This window comes from Aethalodelphis obliquidens, unplaced genomic scaffold (genome assembly GCF_003676395.1).
Source record: "Aethalodelphis obliquidens isolate GAN/ISIS:26980383/991018 unplaced genomic scaffold, ASM367639v1 scaffold61, whole genome shotgun sequence".
Lineage (NCBI taxonomy): Eukaryota > Metazoa > Chordata > Mammalia > Artiodactyla > Delphinidae > Aethalodelphis > Aethalodelphis obliquidens.
The window spans coordinates 436892-460924 of record NW_020838005.1 but is presented as its reverse complement, the minus strand read 5'-3'; the positions used below and the strand labels follow the sequence as shown (position 1 = coordinate 460924).

At 46.5% G+C, this 24033-nt stretch overlaps 1 protein-coding gene across 6 annotated transcripts in view; it reads right to left on the bottom strand.

Annotated features, from left to right (window-relative positions):
* Positions 1–10844: 10844 nt before the first annotated feature.
* SLC25A37 (solute carrier family 25 member 37) overlaps positions 10845–24033 on the bottom strand; it is a 42958-nt gene continuing 29769 nt past the window's right edge. For 2 of the 6 annotated variants that reach the window (XM_027088091.1, XM_027088092.1), the window contains 3 exons: positions 18529–18757; positions 16456–16512; positions 10845–14599 (listed from right to left, as the gene is read on the bottom strand). In XM_027088091.1, coding sequence (XP_026943892.1) covers positions 14079–14599; positions 16456–16512; positions 18529–18757 — 807 coding nt within the window. In that variant the 3' untranslated portion in view covers positions 10845–14078. Of the gene's footprint in view, positions 14600–16455; positions 16513–17339; positions 18456–18528; positions 18758–19538; positions 19582–24033 lie in introns of those variants that run through there. The other 4 variants (XM_027088093.1, XM_027088094.1, XM_027088095.1 and 1 more) reach the window with 4 other exon arrangements.

Sequence of the window (24033 nt, the reverse complement as noted above, 5' to 3'; positions counted from 1 at the left end):
ACCAGAGCAAATAAATTACTTCATTATATCAACAATAAAAAAATTATTCTCATATTAGTATTCACTATAAGGTAATTATACACTTTTCAAATTTGGCTTTTAGAAACTTGCTGATCTTAGAAACAAAAGAGTTATAGAGGCCAAGGTTGAAATACAAGATAGCATCAATAAACAAAGATTTTCGACCTAAGTCAAATCAGCAAAAATAATCTCTTCAGAATAGGAAGCGGGATCAAATGAAGCATGACAGTAGGAATCTAAGAACATTTGCAAATGAGTGCTCTTGGCAACCCTAGCTCACTGGAACACCAATAGGCTTAGAACCCCATGTTCCATGCTGTGTGAAGGGAGTTTTTCTATGATGAATAACAGGATCAGGGTTTGGTCCAGTATTACCATCTAGAACATCCCAGCTGTTCTTCCCAGTACAGTTATCATCTCAGTGTCATTAATCATAATCTTCTTAATGTGTAATTTACCCAGATCTCATTCGTATCATGAGTTTGAGGGGAAACATGAGAGGGAGACATACAACAGGCCCTCAGCCCCGGGCCCCTGCCTAAAGACTGTGAACTGACCATAGAGGTTAATTATTATGGACATAAAGTAATCCATAGATAAGACCACTGGAAGTGCTAGAAAATAAGCAAGAACCAAAGGAAGCTGCTAGCACTTGGGTCTTATCAGCTTCCAGGCTGGTGAAGTTCTTTTAGTCCTGGGCCAAGGCAGTTGAAATTTGGACACTGCTTTGAGTCCCCAGATACTTCTGTTGTCAAGGACTTTCACTACTGAAAGTGGTTTCTACCAAAAGCAATCTACAGATTCAATGCAATCTCTATCAAATTACCAATGGCATTTCTCACAGAATTAGAACAAAAAATTTTACAATTTATATGGAAACACAAAAGACCCCAAACAGCCAAAGCAATCTTGAGAAAGAAACACGGAGCTGGAGGAATCATGTTCCCTGACTTCAGACTATACTACAAAGCTACAGTAATGAAGACAGTATGGTACTGGCACAAAAACAGAAATATAGATCAATGGAACAGGATAGAAAGCCCAGAGATAAACCCACACACCTATGTTCATGTAATACATGACAAAGGGGGCATGAATATACAATGGAGAAGAAACAGTCTCTTCAATAAGTGGTGCTGGGAAAACTGGACAGCTACATGTAAAAGAATGAAGTTAGAACACTACCTAACACCATACACAAAAATAAACATTTAGGATTAAAGACCTAAATGTAAGACCAGACACTATAAAACTCTTAGAGGAAAACATAGGCAGAACACTCTTTGACATAAACCGCAGCAAGATCTTTTTTGATCCACCTCCCAGAGTAATGAAAATAAAAACAAAAATAAACAAATGGGATCTAATTAAACTTAAAAGCTTTTGCACAGCAAAGGAAATCATAAACAAAACAAAAAGACAGCCCTCAGAATGGGAGAAAATATTAGCAAACAAAACAACTGACAAGAGCTTAATCTCCAAAATATACAAACAGCTCATGCATCTCAATATCAAAAAAACCAAATAACTCAATCAAAAAATGGGAGGAAGATCTAAATAGACATTTCTCCAAAGAAAACATACAGATAGCCAAGAGGAACATGAAAAGATGCTCAACATTGTTAATTATTAGAGAAATGCAAATCAAAACTACAATGAGGTTATCACCTCACACCAGTTCAGAATAGCCATCACCAAAAATGTCTACAAATAATAAATGCTGGAGAGGGTGTGGAGAAAACGTAACCCTCCTACACTGTTGGTGGGAATGTAAACTGGTACAGCCACTATGGAGAACAATATGAAGGTCCCTTAAAAAACTAAAAATAGACCTACCATATGACCCAGGAATCCCACTCCTAGGCATATTTCCAGAGAAAACCGTAATTCGAAAGGATGCATGCACCCTGGTGTTCACTGCAGTGTTATTTACAATAACCAGGACATGGAAGCAACCTAAACGTCCATCAACAGAGGAATGGATAAAGAAGATGTGGTACATATATACAATGGAATATTACTCAACCATAAAGATGAACAAAATAGTGTCATTTTCAGAGACGTGGGTGGACCTAGAGACTGTCATTCAGAGTGAAGTAAGTCAGAAATAGAAAAACAAATATCGTCTAGTATTGCTTATATGTGAAATCTAGAAAAATGGTACAGATGAACTTATTGGCAAAGCAGAAATAAAGTCATAGATGTAGAGAACAAACGTATGGTTACCAAGGGGAGAAGGGGGGGTGGGACGAATTGGGAGATTGGGATTGACATATATACACTACTATATATAAAATAGATAACTAATGAGAACTTACTGTTTAGCACAGGGAACTCTACTTAATGATCTGTGGTGACCAAATGGGAAGGAAATCTAAAAAAGAGTGGATATATGTATACGTATAACTGATTCACTTTGCTGTGCAGCAGAAACTAACACATTGTAAAGCAACTATACTCCAATTTATAAAAGTGATTTCTATAAAGCAACACCCGTTAAAACTTTGTGAAGCCCAGCATTACAGAAAAAAAAATGGCATATGGGTGGTATCCATAATTATTTTCATTAAAATTTGTACATTATTTTATTCCAAACTTTACACAGATACAATCAGGCAAAGGGAGAAGATTTGCTGCAGTATTTCACTCACCTGATTGCATGAAGTTCAAAATATGAATGTTGAGATATATATTTGTCACCTGTCAACCCAGCTAGAGGCATCCTCTAAAAGCATATTCTCACTACTCAGCAGAAGCCAGAATCTATATCTCACACCCACAAACAATAGGAGCAAAGGCTCCCAAGACCACTCTCCATTTATTCTTTTTTTTTTTCCTTCATTGACTATAGATTTATTGTTTTCCAAGTCCTGGCAAGTTAAATGTCTGAGTTTTAAAATGATGTATGTATGTATTTAAATTTTTATTTTGAACCAAAACAAAATTATGCAGAATAATGTAATAAACATCTATGTATTCACTGTCAAAACTGAACATATGTTAACAGTTTACCTTATTTGTTTCACACTTTTTAAAAAAGATGAAAAAAACCACAAATATTTGGAAAGACTTCCCTCATTCCTTCATTTCCATTTGCTTTTAAAAACTTAATTCTGTCTCTGAGATTATCCATGTTAATCTACATGGCTCAAATGCTTTCATTTAAACTGTTGTATAGTATCCCAGTGTATGAGTAAATCAGTTTATTATTTATTCTCCCAACAAGCTCAATTTTTTGTGTTATTATCGAGGCTGAAGTGAATATACTTGTATGTATCGCCTTATGCCCAAAGTGAGTTTCTTTAGTGTAGAATTCTAGGCGTGATATTGTTGGATTTCCAAGATGAAGATCTATACCTTTTCTGTTTGGTTTATTTCTAAATTTCATGTAGTCTTTGTTGCTAGTGAAAATATCTTTTAAAGACTGTATTTTTAGATTGGTAAAAAGGGAATAATAGGAATGTTGGAATAATAACTGATTTCTGTTTATTAATCTTGTATCTAACAACATTTCTCAACTCATTATTATTATTATTATTTTATTATTATTATTTTTTTTGCGGTACGTGGGCCTTTCACTGTTGTGGCCTCTCCCGTTGCGGAGCACAGGCTCCGGACGCGTAGACTCAACGGCCATGGCTCACAGACCCAGCCGCTCCACGGCATGTGGGATCTTCCCGGACCGGGGCACGAACCCACGTCCCCCGCATCGGCAGGCGGACTCTCAACCACTGCGCCACCAGGGAAGCCCTCAACTCATTATTTTAACAGTTTATCTAATAGTTCTGACTTTTCTATGTGATTTTCATCTGGAAATAATTTTTATTTCTTAGCTCTACGTATACTGTTTTCTTGTACTGGCTGGTGCAAGAAACTCTGGTACAGTGTCTAATCGGAACAGTAGTAGAAGCATTCTTGTTTTGTTCCTGACTTTATGAGAATGTTTCTTACACTTAACCATTTGGTAAGATGTTGGTTATCATTTCTTGGTATATTTCTTATATCGGGTTAAGACAGTCCTATTTTATTTTACCAAAACTTTGTATGATGAATGTTTGTTGAAACTTACCAAAAAGTTGGTAAGATTGGGGATTCTTTTGACCATATGTTACTTTTCTCCTTTAATTTAATGTGCAGGAGATAGTTAACATAGCAGACTTGAAGCTGCTGTCTTTAGAAGAACCTGCTTGCAACGATGGGCTCCCGCTAAGGTGTGAGAACTTGACTGCTGAAACATTCTCTAACGGGTATAGATGTTTCACTGTGGCTAGGTTGTTTGTATATTGTGATTTATGGTGAGCACCTGATTTCTTTCTCGGAGGCTAGAATTTTGGTACTTGAGGGCAGAGAATGCCTGTGTGACCAGACCCCCAGTAAAAACCCTAATTTCTGAGTCTCAAATGGGCTTTTCCAAAAGGCTTCATTTTTCTTCCTGGAGAAAGAAGCATACTCAAGTGTGTCTCTTCCTGGGCTGGGAAGGGGAAGCGTAGGAAGCCTGTGTATTGATTTCTCCAGACCTCACCTATATCTTTTTCCCTTACTGAACCATCTAGCTGTATATTCTTACTGTGTTGTTTATAATAAATCTTAGCTGTGATTACAACTGCCTCTGAGCCCTGTGATTCCATCATCTCATCTTGGGGGACCCCTGAAACACTCAATAATGCAGTAATAATGTACACTGATAGATATTCTGTGTTAAACTGTTCTTACATTCTTGGAATAAATCCTGTTTCGGCATGATGTATTTTTTTATATCTATTTATTTATTTAAGTTTTGGCTGCATTGGGTCTTAGTTGCGTCATGCAGGATCTTTCGTTGGGGCACGCGGGATCTTCATTGCGGTGCGCAGGCTTCTCTCTAGTTGCTGCGCCCGGGCTTAGTTGCCCCACCGCACATGGGATCTTAGTTCCCCCACCAGCAATCAAACCTGCATCCCCTGCATTGAAAAGTGGATTCTTCCCTCCACCAGGGAAGTCCCTGGGCATGATGTATTTTTTAATTGCTTGACTCAGTTTGCTAATTTTCAGCTGAAATTTTGCATCTATATTTATAAGTGAGAACCGTCTGTAATATTCCTTTCTTTCACTTTCCTTCTCTGGTTTTTCTATCATGGTCACATTGATCTCAGCAGCTTTGTAAATCCGGCTTATAAAACCACTTGAGTTTGGACTTCCATAGTTGCACAGTGGTTAAGAATCTACCTGGCAGTGCAGGGGACACAGGTTCGAGCCCTGGTCCGGGAAGATCCCACAGGCTGCAGAGCAACTAAGCCTGTGTGCACCACAACTACTGAGCCTGTGCCCTAGAGCCCGCAAGCCACAACTACTGAGCCCATGTGCCACAACTACTGAGTCTGCACGCCTAGAGCCTGTGCTCTGCAACAAGAGAAGCCACAGCAATGAGAAGCCCGCGCACCGCAAACAAGAGTAGTCCCCGCTCGCCGCAACTAGAGAAAGCCTGCGCGCAGCATCGAAGACCCAACACAGCCAAAAATAAATAAATAGATTTATTTAAAAAAACAAACAAACACTTGAGTTTGAAGAAAGGAGAAAAAAAGATGAAGAATTACTCTAACCAGTATTAAGTTTCATTATATAGCTATAGTAGTAAATAATCTTTCTCTTTTTTGTGTTTTATTCTTTGATTTATGTTTTTATATTATTGTTTTATTTTTAAATAGTTTTTTTTTTATTTTCAATATTCCATTATCTGAATTTCTGGTGGATATATTCCAGTTGTTTGTCATGATTATTGACTTTAGCTTTCATTGGTTTGTAATTGTAGATTGCAAACTCATCTTTGGCAAGGCTTACCTTCCTAAATTGTTTTACCTATTTTACTGCTACTCCATACTTTTAGCTGTTTGTTGTGGGAGGATTTTCAGTTTATCTTAGTCTTCCACATTGCAGAAACCGGAAATCAAACCCAACATTATTTGCTTATCTGCTGTTGATGTCAGCGGTAACTTGGCAAGGCTGCTCACCTCATCTTCTGAGAGAGCACTGCTTGTTCTGCCAGCAGTTTTTGTGGGTTCTGATCCATCTGCTTCCACGTTAGGCCAGACTTTCAAGTCATGCATCCCCTGGCAAAACATGCCATATTTTCCAAACCATGAAACGGTTGGTCCTCCCACAGACACTGCCTTTCCTGGCCCAACACATCCCAAATAGTCAGGGCCACTTGGGCATTCCTAGGCCAGTCAGGGTATTTCACAGGCAGATTTAGCCATTCATTCCAGTTCCATCTCATACTAAATGCCTTGTAGGAGAGTCTCACTGGCAAGGCCAGAGGCTTCCCTTCTGCAAAAACTTGGCAAGTAACATAGAGGTCAGAACATGTTTTTTGGTACAGTCCTGAAAACTTCCACACTGGGTCTTCTAGAACAGCTTTATAACTCTTTTGTTCTCTCTTCCCTTCCAAACTTCCTGTGTTAAACTGCACACTGATGTCCAGGTCACAACGGTAGATGTAGTGAAACTTCTCCGCTTCCCCCGTGCCCCGCTCCACCCACCCCGGGCAAGAGCAACACCTAAGGCTGAAAGCAGGATGCTGGGCAGACTCCAGGACTGAACTCCTTCATTTATTCTTTTTAAACCACCTGTTCTCTTAAAGGAAGCCACCAAAAGCCAGGGTGACAATGACAAAGAACCCAGGTGTCCACAATGCCTCTGTCGCTCTGGGTTTCACGTGGGGTCTGCTTTGTAGTAAGTGATTTCAGTAGTAAGTCCTTGATAACAGAAATTCATGAGAACTCTAAGGCAATGCCTGGACTTCAACTGCCTTCGGTCAGAGACCCAAACATCTCCAGTGTGATCTTGATTTTATAGTTTTTCTTTTCACATAGGACTTTCAGATGACAGCAGACACAGGCTGGGCTATCCTTCCTAAGGTGGCACTTGTGTCCTCTCAGCAGTGGTGCTGGTGGCTCTCCCCAGCTGTCCCACCTGCTATAGAAAGTGAAAGATCACGGCTGCCACATGTAAATAAAAACAAGAGCAAAGGTTTTCTTAAAGAAGCCATGTCAACAGGAAACTAAAGTGGAATTCTAAATCGTGGATATGCCATCGCATATCCACCCCTTCACAAAAGGGGACTTATGTGTTCCCCAAAGTAAGGTTACTTTTAGGAGGAAAGGCTAGAGAAATGAGTAAACTTGGAAGTATTCTCGAATTTTATAAATGTATCGGGGAGTCCACATTTTAAACAATGTATCTGACCCAGGACTCCTGATGAAACTTCCTTGGTTCCCACTAGAACACCAGGGTAGCTCGGATGCTCTATAAATCATTTAACTTCTTGACAGATATCCAGTTTGCTTCCAGATTTGACTTTTGTGACAGGCATTTCTGATTACTTGCCTGATTATTGTCTTAGGTGGCTATTGGAATATTCTGTCAGGTATATTAGGAACGGCGCTTGGAGGGCAAGCAGCTGAACCTGGGGGAGGTGGGGTTTAGCAAGGAATCAGAAGAGGCAAGAGTAAAGGGGAAGGGAGACAAACCAGGGACAAAGAGGGCAAGAGCAAGGAGAGACAATCTGGGAATTTGTAAATGGCTGTCACTGCCTTTACATCACACCTACCCAAGTCGAATGGATGACTCCTCCTCACCTCTTGGCTATCTTCATAGTTTTCTGACCTCTCCAGTCTCTCCTGGTCCCCATTTCTCTCCTCACTATTAAATGTAAGCATTGCACATGGTTCTTGTCCTGCCCTGTTCATGAGATCAAGACCTCAGGGTCTCATATGTCCATTAGCTGTTCTCTTTCTCTTTACTCCCTGAATCTGGCACTGCCATATGCAGGTTAGCCTATTCTTAAAGTCAATAAGCACTGGGGAGCCCTGGAAGGTTTTGAGCAAGTGAGTAACATGGTGAGTAGCATGGTAAGGGAGTAGCATGGTAAGGGAGTAGCAGGGTAAGGGAGTAGCACGGTAAGGGAGTAGCATGGTAAGGGAGTAGCAGGGTAAGGGAGTAGCATGGTAAGGGAGTAGCAGGGTAAGGGAGTAGCAGGGTAAGGGAGTAGCACGGTAAGGGAGTAGCAGGGTAAGGGAGTAGCAGGGTAAGGGAGTAGCAGGGTAAGGGAGTAGCACGGTAAGGGAGTAGCAGGGTAAGGGAGTAGCATGGTAAGGGAGTAGCAGGGTAAGTGGTCCTTACACAGTAAAGGAGTAATAACGTAAGTAACATGGTAAGCCTCCGGCAGGAGGGGCCAAAGTCTCTTGGGGTTAGGAGAACAGTAGCTGAGATCTGGGAGATCTCCAGCCAGCACCTGAACACCTAGATCTGGAGCTCAGGAGAGAGGTGGGAGCGCCATCTCCCACATCTGGGAATCATCTTTCCAGGGGGGCCAGGTGAAGCTGTGAGGGCAGATCAGCACCAAGAGGGGTGGAGAGCCAGGAGTTCCAAAGGCAAAACCTTCCCAAGCAGCCATCCTTAGGAGGCCCAGAAAGCAACAAAGAAGGTAGTCAGGGTGTGGCCTGAAGAAGGGCGAGGAACCAACACCAAGCGGGGGGGGGGGGGGGGGGGGGGGGGGGGGGGAAGAGGAAGCTCTGGCCAAGAGCTCAGCTCATGTCGAGCACGCCCAGGGAGGAGGGGGACCGAGGGGAGCCCAACAGCTCTAGAGATGAGGCACTTCCTCCACCACCTGCTCCTCCTGCCAGCCAGGTTTTCCTGCCGACGCGGCCACTGACCCCAGCCAGCCCATCCTCACCTTGCCCTGCAGCCGCGCCCCGCCCCAAGCTCCACTGTACACGCTCATCAGCCACGCTCACGCTGTTCCAGTGTCCCCTGCCTTCCCCTCAGTCACCTCTCTTCTGGGCAACTTCACTGTGACACAAATCGACCATCTCCCGGCCTCCTTGGTATCCCACCTCCACTCCATCCTGTTACTTCTGCCAGATGACTCTTCCGAAAGCTGAGCTCCAGTCGTGGAGTCCTCCACTCTGAGACCCTTAATGACTCCCCATTACCCACCGATTCAAGGTCAGATGACGGTCAAAGCTCACCTTTGCAGCTCGGCACCGAGGTTTCTCCTACAAGGCCTTTATGGCTCAACCCAGCTGTTCTCCCGAACTCTTAGGCCATGCATGCATTCTGCCTTAGACCAGAGCCAAGCCTTCATTTCTCTGTAAGCAGTACTAGCCCCCCTCCACCCCTCCCAGGGGCCGTGTCTATCTCTTGGACAACCCTGGGCTTCTTAGATGCTTCTCGGAGGTGTCTGTTGCATTTAGGTCACTCGAGCGGGCAGAAGTGGAGTCTCTCCCCGAAGAGGTGAGAACTGGAACAGAATGGAGCGCTTGGCCCGGGAGGAAAGGGAAGCCCTTCCCTTCATGGATTTTCTGGGCTGGAATTTAAAGAGTGTGGATGGGCTGGAAAGGGCTCCTAAGGGATGAAGATGGTCTCTGTCGTAGGACGAACCAGGAGCTCCAGAACTAGAGGGGACCCCGGGTCGAAGACAAAAAGTGCAGCCAGCATGTCTTTCACTCAGTGAAACTTCAGCGAATATCACACACCAAGCCCCGTGCTATGTGCCCATAGTGGTGGACAGGTAAGCTGGCTCTTCAAAAAGAAAGAGCCCGGATTTATAGCACTGGCCCATTTCTGTGGTGTAAACATCCCTACCACTGCTGATTTCAAGCTACCAGCGTGACATGACCGAATTCGAAGCTGGGAAAAAATGAGCCCAGTCAGCTCCGGGGAGCTGGTGCAGGACAAGACGGCACACCAACAGTGGGGACAGAGCTGGGGATTGGATGGACTAGTAAGTGTCTCGTGGAGCCTGGTCTAAAGGTTATCAAGTTACTGTTTTACATCCACGGCCACCTCCACTACCATCTTGGTGGGTCTTAATTTGATGTCTTCTCTTATATTCTTCTATTAGACTGTATGGCCTGAAAGGGTGGGAACACCACTGACACTTGGCTCGTGTCCCCAGGGCGCCAGGCACGGTGCTCTGCTCGCGGGAGGCGCTCTGGACTTGCTGGCAGGTGGACTCCGTGGGGCGGGGAGAGAAATCTGCTGAATGGGTACATACGCACTGGATGCCCTCCAGTCCGGAGTGGAGGCAATCAACAAGCCACAAGGCAGCTTTGAGAAGCACAGTGCTGGCCTTTGGTAAAAGTACAAAGCAGGAAGTTTACCTAAAGCCTTCTCCACTCTCTGATCAGCACCGCTGCCCACCTCCTGGCACCGCTGCCCATGGCTGGTTCTCAAGCCTGACCTCAACCCTGACTCCCCACCCTCACTAAAGTCTTTGGTGGTTATGCTGAAAGCAGGCGCTCTGACCTCCCAAACTGTGATGAGTCAAGAGCTGTCCCTGGCTTTTCAAAGGGGTCCGAGACACCCCAGCCCCATTCTCAACTCCAGAATAGGTCTAGTTCCTGGTTTAAGCTGTGCTCTTTAGGAAGTATGGGTGGATTCTGGTCCCCCTCGGGGTCTTCCGTGTAGAGGGACCCTGATTAAGCCTCCATAAAGGGATGAGAGAGGGAAAACAGGCATGAGCGTGCCAGGCACCAGGGCTGGGCATCCCAGGTGCTGGCAGCCTCTCACACTCATGATCCCACAAGGACAGAAGAGCTGCCACCCTCCCCAGCAGAGTGAGCAAAGCCATGGAGGCTCCCAGCCCTGCCCCATCATCTCTCGTGACCATCCCTGGCCACCTGCTTCCATTTTGATAAGAGGGCTGAGGGGCACTTTCCATCGAAGCCATAGATCCTGGTCCTTAATGCACCAGACTGCAGGAGGCACAAGCTCCATGAATTAGGTTCCTTTTCTCCATCCACTTCCCTCTTATTTCAACATCCCCACCAAAGAGCCCACAACACTTCAAAGATCAAGGCTTTATTTTCTGTAGCTCCAGTGTCACAACTGTAGCAGCATATCAGAAATATCCCCACACAGAAACACACATTTCTCCCCTTCTTCCAGGAACTGGTGACAATCAAGAGGCAGAAACCATGATATTTACGACAGGAATTTAAGAAAGGACACTGGCCCACCCTAGCAACATACATCGTGCGTCTCGCAGGTGGGAAGCAGCAGTACATTTGTATTGAACAGGCACAATCATCCTTAAATAAAGTTAAATAAAACCTTAATGGCATAACAACGTGTTGCCAGTGCAGCCTTGGGGGGGGACTTTGGAGGACAGCTCTTGGAACAAGACATCAGCATTTAAAAAAAAAGAAAAGAAAAAGAAACCACACAAAGGGATGCAGGCCAGTATCTAGCGAGTTTCGATCCAAAGTTAAGAAAGAAAAGTCATGGCTTGAAGATTTATCCCATTTGGAAAAAAATCAATTTTTTAATTCTAAAAAGTAAAACTCAGATGTATGAGGGGTTGGATCACAAATCATGGTCTGGACAGAAGTCACTGTTATTGAGTATTGTACTCAAGTGGCATTGCTGGGCGGCAGATGACGCCCCAATGACACCGAAGACACCAGTGACCAAGTTTGTGCCGTGACTGACTACGTTAGGTTGGTCATCGCCAGGGCTGGGGGATGGGGAGAACATGTTCCTATTTCGTTCTTGGCCAAGTCAAAGTCACAGTCAACTGGGCTGCAGTATGCATGGGGCAGCAAGACAAGCTTTGGAGCTCAGGGTGAGGCGGGGGGCGGTGGTTACCTCCCCCAGAATTCAAGACCACTTCTAGTTGTTTAGCGCTTCACAACTTTCAAAGCTTTTTCAGATACATCGCTCGTTCAGCCTCTGGAAGACCCAGTGGGGAAGGCAGGACAGGTGGCATCACCCCCATTTCCCAGCCGATCCCTACACACTGGGAAAGGAAAGCCAGGATCAGACCTTCCGACTCTGAAATCTGGACTCTATCTCTCCTGACCCAAAGGAGTTCTCCCTGAGAAGTGAGCCGTTTCTTTCCTCAATACCATCGAAAAACAAAATCCCATAAGAAATAAGGAATATTTTGCAGCAGTGTGGTGTATCTGAAGTGGACAAAAAGGGGTGGTTGGATAATTATTTTAGAATTCGATCTAGATTTTCTTCCATCTGCAAAATGTAACACTGACGGGGTATATGTTTAGAGATGTCAACACTTCCCCCAGCAGTTTGGTCTCCGTGGGCTTCTGGCATCCCTGAGTGGGGATGCAACTGCAACGGAGCGTGGAAGCTCGCTGCAACTGATTTCCACCGGGGGATGGGGGTGGGCTAACTCCGAGGTGGGACAGGTCAGCAGGCAGGCCCCTCAGCCCCTGCTCATCGGGGCACGTGTGGGAGCTGCTTGACATGGGTTTCTGCTGTCCTGGACCTGCAAACTACTCCCAGAGGCACAGCACACGATGTTCTGAGATGCCAAAGTCCCAGCACCACCTGAGTTCATCCCAGGAGTCACGGCATCCGAAGGAGCCCGGGTCTGAGCCTCAGTGAGAATGCAAGACATGGACCGTGCCTAAGGCGAAGGGCGAAAGGCGAAGGGCAAAGGGTCAAGGTCAGGACCAGGCCGACCAGAAGGAAAACACACACGTACTTCCTGCTCATTTTGAAAGACAGCTCTAAAGGAAACTGTGAAGCCACTGGCTCTTCCCTCGGAGAGAGGCCTGGGAAGGCCTGGCTGGAGGAAACAGGCTTGCGTTTGCTCTCAGGGATAATCTGGCTCAGATAGGCCATTTCAGGAGACAAGGCATCGTGTTCCCAGCTGGCGTGGATCAAGCAAGGCTATGAAGATGGTTCGAGAGGCGTCCTGACTGAGCACGAGGGCCCGGGTCCCTTGCGCAGCGGGGCTGGGGAGCCTGGCCTGTCCCCGCGCGGTGAGAGGCTCTTAAGGTGGAAATTTGTGATGGGCAGGTGTACAGACAAATGCCGTAGATATGCTTGCTGTGTTTTGTAAAACCCCTAAAACTGCACAGGGAAACACGGGAGATCAGGAGATTTAGTCAAACACACACACAGACAAGGATACCTGAAGTGCCTGGGTTAAAAGACTGTTGGAGAATTAAGTCCTAGGATCAAGGTAGGATTTATCACACATGCCCGCCCAACAAGTGGCCAAGCATTGGCATTTCAAGGGCTTTTAAGTGCTGGCCCCGCGAGGCATACATTCACGTCACCCACAAGGGAAGGAAATGGTTTCAGTAAGTGTAAGACCAGCCACCCTAATTCCACTGGGGCCACTGTGCTCCAGTGTGAGCCGTGCTGCCGCCCAGTACGTGTGCGTGAGGGCGAGCACACAGCAAGAGGAAAAGCCCCAGGGCCAGATCTTTGGTCCTGGAATTTCTAGGAAAAGACCAAGGGAAAAGGCACATGAAGGTGACTGATTGAGTAAGAAAAAAAAAAAAAAAAAAGTAGCTAAAAGTATTATAGCATTATTTTGACTTGTTTTTCAACGTACCATTTTCCCCTATGAAAAGAAAATTCAAAATATAAACCTTATATTTATTATTTTACATTCAAGTGGAACTTCCATCTGGGGGGGCTCAACACAATTTTAGGCCACGTGGAGCAACGTATTACTTTGGTGCCTTTTGACTTAACCCGATGGAAGAATTCAGCTATTTTTTTTTTTTTTAAACAGCTTTATATTCCCAGCTGTAACACTTGCTTGTACACACACACAGGCACACACGCAAATCCCAAAACTTCTACATAGAAAAATAAAGGATAAACATTATCCATCTATGTGATACTGTGTACTGGAACTTCTATATACATAATTTTTTTTTCCTCTTTAATGTTTTCAGTCACTGCACATTTTCTTCCCTCCTGGGTGATCTACGTACGATTCTAGGGGAGGAGATGCTATACTGAAGCAGAAAGGCTACATCGCTCTCGGGGGCGGGGCGGGGGGGGGGAGGAAGAGAAAAAGCACTTTCTCGCTCCCCTGTCAGTCTTTCGACACGTTCTACCACCTGGGATGTCCCTGCGGACGGACGGCCGTCGTGTAAGCGGCTGTCCCGTCCTCTCCTCTCTCTAAGGCGTCAAAGAGCAGATCCTGCCAACACCCTGCCCCAGGAATCTTGGTGTGAGGGCAGGGGAAGGGCAGCAGTCAGGGAAAGTCTTTGCACCATCAAAGATTCTGGCATCACTTCCCACAGCCCGTTCCTTTAGTACGGAGTTCGATTCTCTAGCTTGTGCTTGGTGAGGAAGTACTTGAAGAACTCGTAGACGGACCAGGAGATGGCAGTGGACGGCATCTGGTAGATGACACGGGCCTGCACGCCCTTGAAGTAGCCCGGCAGGCCGTTGAGCTGGTACACCGTCCGGAAGGCGTTGGCCATGCCCGACAGCCGGCCGCTGACGTTGGCCAGGTTGAGGGCCATGTTCTCCTGAGTGTTGAGGAGGGTTTTACAAACGTCCAGAGGGGTGGTAGCGGCTGCAGCCAGGGCCCCGGCCAGCCCGCCTGAGATGATGTGGGACTGCGGGTTGTAGCCCCGGTACGGGTTGATCTGCTCCTGCAGGAACTCATAGGTGATGAAGTGGATGGACTGGAAGGGAACGTTCATGGTCAGCTGCGTGGTGTAACTCCGGTAGAAGGCCCCCAAGCCCTCCGTCCCCCACACGGTCCGGATGCAGCTGAGGGCCGACCGGTGCGGCGAGTCGTACATCTGCAAGCGCTGCTTCACAACTGTGGGCGGGTCCCGGGTGGTTGGGTTTAGCCCCACCCCAGGTCGGAGTGAGATGGGAAGCCAAGCCATAAAGAGAAACAAGCAAGTTTAGACACATGGGTAACAGGGCACAGAGAGCTAGCACACACCCAGCCCCAGCCCGGGAAACCGCCGAGGGCCAGCTCCAGGGCATCCCGTTTAAACACTTGCCTCCGGGATCCAGGGCCAGGAGGTGGCTGTTTCCTGACGTTTCTCCTGCCTGACTCTTGCCCCCAAACCAGGCAGCCACTTCAGACGAGACTCCCCGAGCTGAGCCCCCAGGCCCTAGCTGCCTCGGGCTTCACACACGCTGAGAAATCTAAACCCTGCTCCTGGCTCCTCGGCCCTCTTCCGTCCCAGTACGTCTATTGGACACAGGTCCCGTCTTTTATTCTCAGTGGTCTGTACCTCTGACAGTGTTTTTAGCTTCTGGGTCTCAGTGCTCTTGGAAGAGACACTAGAATGATATCAGCCCAAGCTCAATGGCAAACTCCAGTGAGGACCCTGGCTTTATTAATACAAAAGGAACTGGCGGGTCAAAGGACATGGGGCAAATACTTAGAATTTTAATTGTCCCCACGCATTGCAAGATAAACACGTACAGTGTGCTTCACTTTTAAAGAAATAAAGTCCTTAAAACGATATAATGTCAAGGAGAGGAGGGTGGAGTTGAACCTCATTTTTCTCTCCTTCAAAAAAAGTAGAAATAAAATTCTTGCCTGGTTGACATGGGCTAACTTACTGCTCATTGATATGAATTGCCTTAAACACACAGAAAAAGCAGCCCACCTCCCAATCTGACCCATACATCCCTGAAAGTCAGAACAAGTTTCCTATCTGCTAAGACATGGGAGGCAGCTGACAGCAAATAAATTGTAACCTTAAACCAGACAAACTTATAATGCAAGATTTAAAATGCTGCACTTTTTAACCTCTGATTCTCCCTTCTAGCAAGGGACCATTTTCAGATAGAGGAGGAAAAGGGAGAGAGTCCTACATCTCACACAGAGAATAACCCAGCTGAAGGTATGCCCAGCACCGGGTCCAAAACCTCCTCACCATTCAGACCCAAGTTGGCTGAGGACGCGAGGATACTGAAAAAGCTGACAGAACTCGTCTGAACAGCTAAGAATTGCTTTATAATGCTCCCAAAATTCCAAAGGAAAAAAAAAAAAGAAGGTAACGTGGGAGAAGACAGCTACAACAAAATGGCCAAATATTAATTTATGAAGTAGAGCGATACACACATGGGGGTTCACCATACTCTTCTCCCTACATTCGCCTGTTTGGAATTTTCCATCATAATTTCAAATTTCTTTTAAAAAAGCAAATTGAACATAAGTCCATAAGCCCTAATGAATGGCCTCTGACAGGTTCCTCCTAAATTCGTCTATGGTTGATAATGGTTAACGAGGGCCCAGTGGGGTGTGTGTGTGTGCACATGTGTACGCACGTGAGCACACACAGGTTTCAGAGTAGTGCAAACGCACACAAAAGAATTGGCAGGAGAGCCTGTTAAGCAGATATCCTGTCTCTACCCCCAGAGACTCTGGTTTAGTAGGTCTGGGGTGGAACCTGAGAATCACCATGTTTAACATGCTCCCAGGAGACACTGATGCTACTGGTCTGTGTAGCTCTGTTTAAGCGAACAGGAATCCCAGAGCTCAAATGCTCACGTGCCTTCTCGAAGCCTTTGAGAACATGGTACGAATTCTCCTGCTTATTCCGACTGGGGACCAGGAGTTCCCTTGCCCGACCTTCTGTCCCCACCCCCCAACTTTGCTCCGGCCCCTCTGCGCATCCCCTACTGCCACTCCCTGGGACCATGAAACATTACCTTCTGCTGGATTCATTACCGCATCGTGGAGCAGGGTGGCCATACTCCCAGCTATCCCTGCAAAACAAACTCCAGAAAATTACCCTCTGGGACCAGGGGTTCTGAGGAAGTTCCTGGAACTCTGGACCTTGCTTTCTAAGAAGCAAAACTCACTACCAACTCCACCCAGGTGAGCACTGACTCTTAAAACCCTAAAGTGATCATGGAAAATACTGGATAAAAATGAGGAAGGTAACACAGGCACCGTTACTCACATTTCAATACTGCAGAACCTCATTTTCCCTAGGAAAAGGCTAGACCTGCCAACACTGGATGCTACCAGAAAACACACTTGGTGGCTTTTTCCACCACAGAGATTTTAATTCTCTCGCATCTCTGGCCTTTGTCTACAGATTAACCCACTCTGCCCTTACGCTGGGGGCAATGGAAGGGGATGATATCATGTATACAGCAGAGACGGGGGTGGGGGCGGGGAGAGAGAAATCTTTAAGAAAATTCCTTAATAAAATCCAGGCATTTTTTAAAGCAAATGGCCAAGGGCAAAGGGCGTCAGGGAGATCTGCATATGGCAGATTTCCAGGGTGAGTCTGCAAAGTGATGACGTGTCTCAGAAATGGCCGAGCCCATCTGAGGGTCTCCTCTGGCCTGGCTTCAAGAACCAGGAACTTCGAAAGCCAGATTCCAGCCTGGAATTTTGCATTTGGCTCTGGGTTTCCTCCCTCTGTGGGTGACACTGCCCAGTAATTAAGATAACTGCTAAAAGGTGGGAAGAATGAGGGACACAGGCTAAGGCTTCACAAATGCATATCTATCCCCCTCCCTCCCTCCCTCCCACACGCTTAGGATCATCCCCAGAAAGGTCAAAACGCGACCAAAGCACACACCACAGTGAAGCAATAACAGTGCTGGGTAGAACTTGACATAAACTGGGCTCCGTTCAAAACCGCCTTCAAGGGGCTCAGAGACCAAGGAGCTAAAAAGGCAGTTTCAGCAAAAGGAGGGCCCTGAGGCCACGAACTTGAGGACAGCATCAAGAGTGCAGATCTTGGTGACGGTCCGGACAAATGCAACTAGGGGCCGATTTTGAAAAAGCAAAACCAATGTCTGCAAACCAGCCAGGTTGGAGTCATTATTACCAGGGTTTGCTGATGGGAGGGATGCTTTCTGGTTCTGAGTAGCACAAAAAAGAGAAGGGGTAGAAAGTTGTTGCCAGTCACATCTACCTCTCTGTTGCTGAAAAATAAATTTGTTAAAGTAAGTTCTCCTTATGCCACTAGCCAGAGTCTCGCTCCAAACCCAAACAGAAACCAACAAAAGCCAAACCCACAGGAGGCGAAAATAACCACTTGGCAGGACCCAGTAAGACAAGCCTATAAAACAGTTGCCTGCGGCCAGCTCAGGCCACCCCCCACCCTCCTGGTTCCCTCAAAACAACAAAAGAAAACGATTTCAGCCCTTGCTTGCAGAGAGATGCAACAGACGGAAGAGAATGGGGGCGAAATTCCCAAATCCCCAGAAGCTTAGGTGGGAAAGGTCCTCTGCGCAGGAGCAAATCCTTTGTCAGCCATAAAACTTCTTGACCTTTTAAAGCTTAGTTAGATCTTGACGTTGTAGAGACCTGTTGGGCCAGTTTTTAAATAGTCTCAAAGAAGCTGTCCAGATAACCTTTTTTTTTTTTTTTTTTTTTTTTTGGAATCCAGCATTCAAAAGTTTTGTTTCTATTCAGGGTTGTTTGTTTCTTTTTTTCTCCCCTAGATCTGATCATTAATTGAATTTTTTTTTTTTTTTTTTAAAAAAAAGCAAAAAGGCAAAACCCACTCAACAATGAAACACCTCTGTCACTGATTCTCCCTGGGCTTCAGAGAGCGAAGGAGGGGAATGAAAAAAAGTGCGTGCGCGTGTGTGTGTGCGTGTGTTTGGGTGTGTGTGCACACACATATCTAGAGTCCTCGATTCATGAGCAAGCGTGGCGGAGATGAGGCATCAGGCTGCTGGGTCACAGGGAGGAGAACCCTGGGGAAGGGTCTGTTGAAGGAGAGACCTTTCTAACTCCAGACAAATGCTTGCAAATACCGTTGGCTAGGTGGCTGTTCCCTTGGTGGTGGAAAACGGCATTTAAAGTCCTTTTCATGTTTTCGTAGCAGGCAAAATACAGGGCGTGGGCCGGCCCCGCGCCCATCATCATCACGTTGAGGCCTCGCAAGGGCCTCCAGAAGCCTTCAGTCCGTATGATTTTCTTGAGGGCTCCGTAGACGCTTGTGTAATGGGCCTTGGGATCTGGATTCAAACTCTGCATTCGTGTCTGGGGGAGGGCGAGAGAAGAAAAGAGTGGGGTTAATGAGGCTGGTCAGGAGCGAGAGGAAGACCCAGGGAGAGAGTGAGAAAATAACAGGCCATTTTTATAGATTCACAGGATTTCTGGGTGAAGAAAACTTTTATTCTTCTCCTTTCTGGAGTAATCCCCCACCCCTACACACACACACACACACACACACACACACACACACACACACACACACACACACACACGTTCACATGGATTTCACTATGCCCAGCAAAGGCGGTAAAAATGAGGGGCAGGATTTGGAGTAGGAACACCTGCCCGGCCACTGGGAAGCTGTGTGACTTCTGATGAATCCCTTAACCTCTCTGGGCCTCGGGATTTGGCACCAGAGACCAGTTTCCACGGATCGGGGTGGGGGGGATGGTTTCAGGATGATTCAAGCGCATTACATTTCTTGTGCACTTTATTTCTATTATTATTATTACATTGTAATATATAATGAAATAATTCTACAACTCACCGTAATGCAGAACCAGTGGGAGCCCTGAGCTTGTTTTCCTGTAACTAGACGGTCCCATCTGGGGGTGATGAGACCGCCTCAGCCCCACCTCAGATCATCAGGCATTAGATTCTCATAAGAAGCGCGCAACCTAGGTCCCTCGCATGTGCAGTTCACACATAGGGGTCGTGCTCCTATGAGAATCTAATGCCGCTGCTTATCTGACAGGAGGCGGAGCTCAGGCAGTGACGCAAGTGATGGGAAGTGGCTGTAAATACAGATGGAGCTTCACTCACTCACCTGCTGCTCACCTCCTGCTGTGTGGCCCAGGGGGTGGGGACCCCTGAAATAGAAGTATCATTATTATCCAGGGGTTCCCACTCCGGTTCTAAAGTCTTCTGTGCCCTCACTTATCTGAGACCTCTGTGTTGTGGAAGCTCCATTCAGCCCCAACCATAAATCTCCCTGGAATCCTCCATCACCCACCCCCTCATCTCCTCTAAATGCATTTTACGTTTCGTCTATACAAGTTAGCACTGAACTAGATGGTCTTGTTCTTAACTTCTTCCTATGTATAGTCTTGCCCCCTGGAGGCAAAGACCAACCTTCCCCATCTCTGTCATCCCCATCACATTCCCCAGGCACTTGAGTAGGTGTGATGGTGAATCTTATATGCCAACAACCCGGCGAGGCCACGGTACCCATGCTGGCTCCAATTATGGCCAAACACTAGTCTACATGTTGCTGTGAATGCATTTTATAGTTGAGATTACCATTTAAAGTCAGTAGACTGTGAGTAAAGCAGATTACCCTCCGTTGTGTGGGTGTACCTCGTCTAATCAGGTGAAGGCCTGAAGAGAAAAGAAACTAATGTCCCCCAAAGAAGAAAGACTTCTGCCTCCAGTCTTTGGTTGTAACATCAACTCTTCCCTGGGTCTCCAGCTGGCCTGGCCTGAAGATTTTGGACTTGCCAGTCTCCACAATCATGTGAACCAATTTCTCTCTGTCTCTCTCTCTCTCACACACACACACACTCACACACACACACACATATACACATTATTGGCTCTGTTTCTCTGAAGAGCCCTGACCAGTACAGTAGATAAGAAATATTTGTGGGTAACTGTACCACACTGGCTCAGTCCTGCAAAAGCAGCATTCCCTCCTCCACTCCCCTCCACCCAACACACAGAGTCTAGAGCAGAGGGTCTCCAAACTTTTGTAGGAATACCCTTTTACCTCTAAACAAAATCATAAAGAAACTAATATATAAAATAAAAGAGCTTCTCTGACTGGAAATGGGACAAAAAGTTCTGTCCCCTCCTCTCACTCCTCAAGGCAGAAATCCCCCCGACCAGGAACCCCAGGGCTCAGAGGAACAGCATGAAAACCAAATTAGTGGTGGTTTTATTTTTTGGCCCTGCGGCGCGGCACACGGAATCTTAGTTCCTTGACCAGGGATCGAACCCATGCCTCCTGAACTGGAAACGTGGAGCCTTAACCACTGGACCACCAGGGAAGTCCCAGGACACCTTTAATGCTTTAAAAAAAAAAAAAAGTAAAGACTACTTCTGACTATAAAATTGGTCTTTAAGTTCAATTTAGCGTTATTAAATACTACTTTCCCCTCTTTTCTTCTACCACAGACTGGTGAAAATGCCCCCTGACTCAGCCAGAGGAAGCCGCCAGACACCTGGGTCCCACATTCCCAGGGGGGGAATGGACAGGGTCAGTGTCCCTGTACCTTTTTGTTTAAGTGTTTTCTATTCTAACCCATTTCAAAAGGATTTTAGGCAACTTGATAATAGAGGACACATTATAAGCAAACAAGACCAGAGGAAGAAGTGGGTGAGTGTGCCAACCAGAAGGGTCGCTGACTCATGGCTACAAAACCTGTGCTTTGTTCCTAAGGGCACTGCTGGCCAGAGAAAATAAAGTACACGAAACGCAAAGTGCTCCCTTTGGAAGAGACAAAACTGGTGCTCCAGGGACGGCAGAGGTCCTCTAGCACTAAATTCTAATGAATATTTGAAATTGCTCAAGCTTTAGAGCAAATGAAGCTTCATATTTCGCCTGGTTTTCTCTTGTAACTGCCCCCGATAAAAATCAGGAGCCTGATGCAGGAGATGGTACAACCAGGTGGCCGAGAAGGCAAGTTCTGCTCTCAGACAGAACTGATTCCATCACTTACGGTGTGACCCTGGACAAGGCAGGGGTCCTAAGTTTCAGCTTCCTCTTTTGAGAGAAGGAGTGAGAAAATTAAATGTCTGTTACTATCCTTACGGTTAATGACAATAAAGGATTCGTCAAGAGGCTAAATAATATGGTTCTAGTACCTGGCCTTCCAGACCGTTCTAAGCTCCGTGGAGCAGGGGTTGTGTCTGTCTGAGTCACAGCACATCTCCAATGTACCTGTCTGGGCACCACCCCAACACATATTGATTTAAAACTTTTTTTTAATTGAAGTATAGCTGATTTACAATGTCATGTTAGTTTCAGGTGTACAGCAAGGTGATTCAGTTCTCTCTCTCTCGCTCTCTCTCTCTCTATATACACACACACATATATGTATATACGTGTATATATATATATTATTTTTCAGATTCTTTTCCCTTACAGGGAAAAGAATTTTATTTTCCCTATTACAAAATATTGGGTATAGTTCCCTGTGTTTTACAGGAGGTCCCTGTTGGTGATCTATTTTATACATGGTAATGTGCACATGTTACTCCCAAATTCCTAATTTACCCCACCTTTCCCCTTTGGTAACCATAACTTTGCTATGTCTGTGGGTCGATTACTGTCTTGTAAATAAGTTCACTGGTATCTTTTGTTAAAAATTTTTAGATTTCACATATAAGTGATATCATATGATTATTCGTCTTCCTCTGTCTGGCTTAGTTTTTTTTTTAATTCCCCAGATGACCCTGATCCTCACTCACACTTTCGGAGAACTGCTAAATAAAGGCCCTTTCTAGGGCTTCCCTGGTGGCGCCGTGGTCGAGAGTCCGCCTGCCGATGCAGGGGACACGGGTTCGTGCCTGGGTCCGGGAAGATCCCACATGCCGCGGAGGGGCTGGGCCCGTGAGCCATGGCCGCTGAGCCTGCGCGTCCGGAGCCTGTGCTCCGCAACGGGAGAGGCCACAACAGTGAGAGGCCCGAGTACCGCAAAAAAAAAAAAAAAAAAATTAAAAAGGCCCCTTCTAGGACCCAACGCTTTCTAATGACGTTCTTCGCCCGGCCCCGGCAGTAATCAACACAGCTTTGGTCGCTTGAGGAGCGGTGAGAGCTGTGTGGGAGGGCGGTGTATGTGGAGAGGCGAAGGTAGGGAGTAGTGGGCGCACGGTGGCAGGGCTTTAGAGCCGGCCGAGCCGGCCAAGCCGACATCGCTGGTCTGCACCATCCCCGCTCTGGGACCTCAAGCAGGTTCCTTAATCTTGGGGTATGGAAAAATCCCCCAGAGAGCTGTTGGCAGACTGTGAGGTAACCTCAGGAAACGCCTGGCTTGGAGTGCAGTCAACGATCATTGTCCCCGCTCCTACCTGGCCCCTATATATGGGAAGGCACGGCGGGCAGGGGCCGGAGGGCACGGGTGGTCTCTGCCTTACCAAGCTGCTCATGTCAGCCGGCTCACGGAGACTTACAAGGGAAATTTGGGGTTGAGTTCTCACCTCCCCCCTCTTTATAGGAGGGGTGAGGCAGGTGGAATAAATAAATTTTGAACCAAAACATATCATCCTATGGAAAAGGACAGCTGGACTTCAGTGGACTTCTCTGTTCTCGGGGAGGTGGGCTACCCAGGTGGGCAGGCCATATTCAATGACCCCCGCCCGGAACAGAAGCAAGTGGCCCATGAGCGCTGAGGACCCAGGAAGCCCCCCTCTTAGCCCACGTCAACCACCACGGCCAGGCTTGGGGCCAGCGCCTCCTTGGTCCTGCAGCACCTTCATTTCTCCAATCTGCCTGCAGGGGGCACCCACTCGGGGTCGGGAGCCAGGAGACGAAGAGGAAATAAACAAGGAAAGTGTGAAGTAAGAGGAGAATGATACGGACTGTCAGAAAGAGCTCAGAAAAGGGGGCAGGACTGACCCATCTGTACCGTTATGTAAGGTCATGAAAGCATCCTCAGAAGGGAGCCTGAGAGAAGCTGAAGGTGGGCAGGTGAGAGTGAGGCTGCAGGGACCAGGGCTGGAGAGGAGATAATCAATAGAGTCTCTTTTTTTTCTTTTTCTGTGACACTGCCCATAAAATGTACAACTGAGGGCTGGGCATTTTCTATCTACCTGTGGACTAGAGAAGAAGAAAAAGTTAGGGGTGAGTGGGAACCACCCAAGTGTCCATCGATAGATGAATGCATAAGCAGAATGTGGTCCACCCGCACAGTGGAATATTATTCACCTTAAAAGTGAAGGAAATTCTGACTTGTGCTATGACATGGGTGAACCCTGAGGACATGATGCTAAGTGAAATAAGCCAATCACAGAAAGACACATAGTGTATGATTCCACTTATAAGAGGTCCTAGAGACCTCTAATTCATAGAGACAGAAAGTAGAACGATGGTTGCCAGGAGCTGGGGGGGAGCGGATACGGGGAGTTATTGTTTAAAGGGTAAGATTTGGGGTTTGCAAGATGTAGAGTTCTGGGACTTCCCTGGCGGTCCAGTGGTTAAGACTCTGTGCTTCCATTGCAGGGGGCACAACCCCTGGGCCTGGTCAGGGAACTAAAATCCTGCAAGCCACGTGGCCACAAAAAATTTTTTTAATTAAAAAAAAAAAGATGTAGAGTTTTGTGGA